The 3952-nt window shown below is 50.6% G+C and overlaps 1 protein-coding gene across 1 annotated transcript; it reads left to right on the top strand.

The window, feature by feature from the left end:
• The first annotated feature begins 1831 nt into the window (after window positions 1-1831).
• Window positions 1832-3564, top strand: LOC123160111 (hydroquinone glucosyltransferase-like). The gene has a single exon (XM_044577931.1). The coding sequence runs from the start codon at window positions 1923-1925 to the stop codon at window positions 3363-3365; it is 1443 nt and encodes a 480-aa protein (XP_044433866.1). The 5' UTR covers window positions 1832-1922; the 3' UTR covers window positions 3366-3564.
• Window positions 3565-3952: the final 388 nt, after the last annotated feature.

The following is a 3952-nucleotide window of genomic DNA, read 5'->3' as shown; positions in this document are numbered from 1 at the left end:
TCGAGTTTGGACAATTGGACAATCTTTGCTGGGAAAGGAGAGCCCAAATGTCCATTTTGCGGGGAAAGAGAGACATCCCATCATTTATTTTTTACATGTCCTGTTTGCCAGGATGACATGGAGAGTTGTGGGGTTCTTGTTTGGCACCGAGTTATGCCCTGATAACATATGGCAGGTGTATGCGTGGTGATATGCTTTTTTCCCCGGTGGAGAGGTCTTTTATACAGCCAGCATTGCAGCAATTTGTTGGGCGATATGGTCCTGTCGTAATAGAGTTACATTTGAACATATTCCCCTCAAGTCTTCTTTTGAATGCATCTTCTCTGCTTGTGCTCTTCTCTGTTACTGGGCAGGTATGATGAAAGAGGAGGATGCGGTGGACCTGAGGGCTGGGGGGATCAACAACACTTCTCGTCTGATGAGCATCTGTGTTGCTGTATACCAAGATGAGGGGGCCTGCTGATGGAGGAGGATTCTCTACTTCTCTGATTTGTGATCATTTTGGGTCGCTTCTCCTGCGTGAGGGCGTTATTTCCTGATGCTCTGTTATGAGCAGTGTCTCTAGTGGTCTGATCTAGACAGTCCTAATTGCTTGTGTGTCATGGATTTATTGTGTCGTCGGGTTTTCACCCCATAGTGAGTAATCTCGGTGGCGAGTGCTCATGGTGGGTTTTTCAGTGATGCTTGAACTCGCTTCCATCTTTCCTGTCTCATTTTTTGGACATGGTTGTATTTCCATTATGTCGCAGTAATGGAAAGGGGTAATGCCCGGTTCAAAAAAAAGTTAGGGGGTTCAAAGTAGATGGAGAATATTGCGATTGGTTGATCTTCGCCGCATTGTTGCGAAAGAAGTTTCCTTCAAGTTATATGCACATTCTTTTTCTCAATGTTAAGAAAACTAATGTCCAGTTCTCACTGGCAAAATCAAAATAAAAGGAAACATGGTGGAGAACAAATAAGAAGGAAAAATATAACATTTTGCGAAATAAGAAAAACGGCGCGGCAAAGCGCGTCTATACTTCTAGTATCATATTGTTTATGGCAAATTAGGAGGGCCCTTAACCAGGTGAATCTATAAAAGAGGGTGTGTAAATTAAGGTTCTGCCATTTCGATTTTTTGCTCTATTCACGAAGAACAAGAAATCTTTATTTTACAAGATTATTTAAAACTAGCCACAGAAATGCATGGGGCACCTGTCTAGTTAGTAGTTACAAAAGCTGACACTTACAAGGTTGTCCGCCGATGGATATTTTGGCTCTAGAGAACTGATTTGTTATGCTCTAGAACTCCTTATACTAGCTGGATGTTAGTATATATTATCCATGTAAGAATCGATTCCTTCTCATTTTGTGCAGTTATCCTCAATCCTTTTCCTTCTCATGTTAGAATATATTCATTTTGTACAGTTATCTTCAATCCTTTTTCCTTGTCATGTTAGAATATATTCGATAGCACAGGGTTGAATTCTTTAGTGTCCACAACCTTGTTTCCAAATTTATGAGACACTAGGATTGATTGTGTTGCTTGGTTCCGGTATCTGAGGTTATTCAATGATGAAACATTGTGGTGCTTTACTAACTGATGGTGGTTTATTGTGCTAGTTCTTTGCTATCAACTGTTTAGTTCGTTAGCATTACTGGAGAACAAATGTGTGTGAACTGTGAAAATGACCAATAAACGCTTCAACAATACAAGGGTGCCACAAGCACGCCTCGGCAGCCCCTAGTGATAATTAAGCCAAGAACACATATGCGGGTAGTCCATGGGGCACGTGTCAACCGCGCGTGGTGGTCGACGCGAGCGTACAATCGCCCCATTTACAATCGTTTTGCTCATTAAATAGCACTGTATGCGCTCGCTGCCGAATAAACGCGGGAACATATACCTAGCTACACTTACGTACTAGCTCGTTTTGCAGATCATGGCAGCGGCGCCGCACGTCGTCATCCTCACGAGCTCCGGCGCGGGCCACGTCCTCCCGGTGTCAGAGCTGACGAAGCGCCTCACCCTGCACCATGGCTTCACCGTCACCGTCGTTACTTACGCCAGCCTGTCCTCGCCGGGCCACTCCTCGCCGCTCGCCTCCCTCCCGCCGGGCGTCTCCGTCGCCGTGCTCCTGGAGGTGTCCCTCAGCGACCTCCCTGCCGACGCGCACTTGATGACCCGCATCCTCACCGTCATCAACCGCGCTCTGCCACAGCTACGCGACATACTACGCTCCCTCCTCGACCTCCCGGCGGGGATCACCGCCTTCATGACCGACATGCTCTGCCCCGCGGCGCTCGCCGTCGGCAAGGAGATGGGTCTGCCTGGGTACGTCTTCTACACCTCCAGCCTCATGTCGCTGTTATCGTTGCTCTACACGCCGGAGCTCTCCAGGACCACCACCTGCGAGTGTCGCGACCTCCCGGAGCCCGTGATGCTCCCGGGGTGCGTGCCGCTGCACGGTGCCGATCTCGTCGAACCCGTCCAGAACCGCTCCGATCCGGTGTACGAGCTCATGATCGACCTGGGGCTCAACTACCTCCTCGCGGAAGGCTTCATCGTCAACACCATGGACGCGTTGGAGCACCAGACGCTGGTGGCGTTCAAAGAGTTGTCTGACAAGGGTGTGTACCCTCCGGCGTACGCTGTGGGTCCATTCACCCGGCGGCGGTGCCCCGACTCCGACGAGGTCAAGCACAGCTCCTTGCGGTGGCTGGACAACCAGCCAGACGGCTCGGTCTTGTACGTGTCCTTCGGCAGCGGCGGCACGCTGTCCACGGTGCAGACGGCCGAGCTGGCGGCTGGGCTGGAGGCGAGCGGGCAGAGGTTCCTCTGGGTGGTGCACCACCCCAACGACAAGGACAGCAGCGCGGCCTACCTCGGCACTGCCACTACCGATGCCGACCCGCTGAGCTATCTGCCCGACGGGTTCATCAAGAGGATGAACCGTACAGGGCTCCTTGTGCCACTGTGGGCGCCGCAGGTGGAGATCCTTAACCATGTCGCCGTGGGAGGGTTCATGTCTCATGGCGGATGGAACTCCACGCTGGAGAGCATGGCGGCGGGCGTGCCGATGTTGGCGTGGCCGCTGTACGCCGAGCAGAGGATGAACGCGGTGATGCTGTCGTCGAATCGGGTGGGCTTGGCGTTGTGGAAGAGGCCTCCCCTCGGTAAGGACGGAGCGGTTGTCCCGCGGGAGGAGGTGGCGGCGCTGGTCAGAGAGCTTATGGAAGGGGAGAAGGGCGCCGCGGCGCGGAAAAAGGCCGGTCACCTCCGGGATGAGGCCGAGATTGCTTCGGCGCCGGGTGGGCCGCAGGATCGAGCTCTCGCGGTACTGGCTGGCATGGTTTCCTTGCATCGGAAGAGCCACGGTGAGTAAAGAGGAGGCTCCCTAAAGTAACTAAATAAGAGGCATGGTGGCTCAAGTTTTTTCTTGGTTTATGTTTGTATCGATTACTACATATGTATTTTACATTTAAATATAAAATAATGCTTTGTCTTTAGAAGATATTATTATTATTACATGTTGTAAGTATGGAAGCAATTTTACATGTGTGGACAGATCGGGATTGGTAGTGTTGGAAGGTGCCTTATGCAGCTCTAGTGGGAAGTCTCAGTTTCTTGGGATGCTCGGTTTGCTTGAGTCAATTGTTGTCGCTTTGTTGGTATATTTGGTGGCAAAGACATGAATTCGTAAAGGGGGGAACTGTTAGATGTTGCTTTACATGATGATGGGACTGGAGCTGTAGGGGTTGCCCTCCGTAACAGTATTGGTGAAACGATTGCAGGTGCTGCAGCTCCTTTATCTGATGTCCTCAATGTGGCGTCTGCTGAGGCCCTAGCGGTTTAGAAAGGTATTGATCTCATTAAGCACTTGGAATGCATGAATTTGGCTATAGAATCGGACTCTTTGGAAGTTATTAGTGCATGCATAAGCGAGTTGGAGGTGTTGGGCCCTTACGCATA

Source organism: Triticum aestivum, chromosome 7B (assembly GCF_018294505.1).
Source record: "Triticum aestivum cultivar Chinese Spring chromosome 7B, IWGSC CS RefSeq v2.1, whole genome shotgun sequence".
Taxonomy (NCBI): Eukaryota; Viridiplantae; Streptophyta; class Magnoliopsida; order Poales; family Poaceae; genus Triticum; species Triticum aestivum.
This window is presented reverse-complemented; position numbering and strand designations above follow the sequence as displayed.

Coding starts and splice junctions, on each gene's coding strand:
- LOC123160111 (XM_044577931.1), top strand. CDS start 1,923: ATGGCAGCGGCGCCGCACGTCGTCATCCTCACGAGCTCCGGCGCGGGC.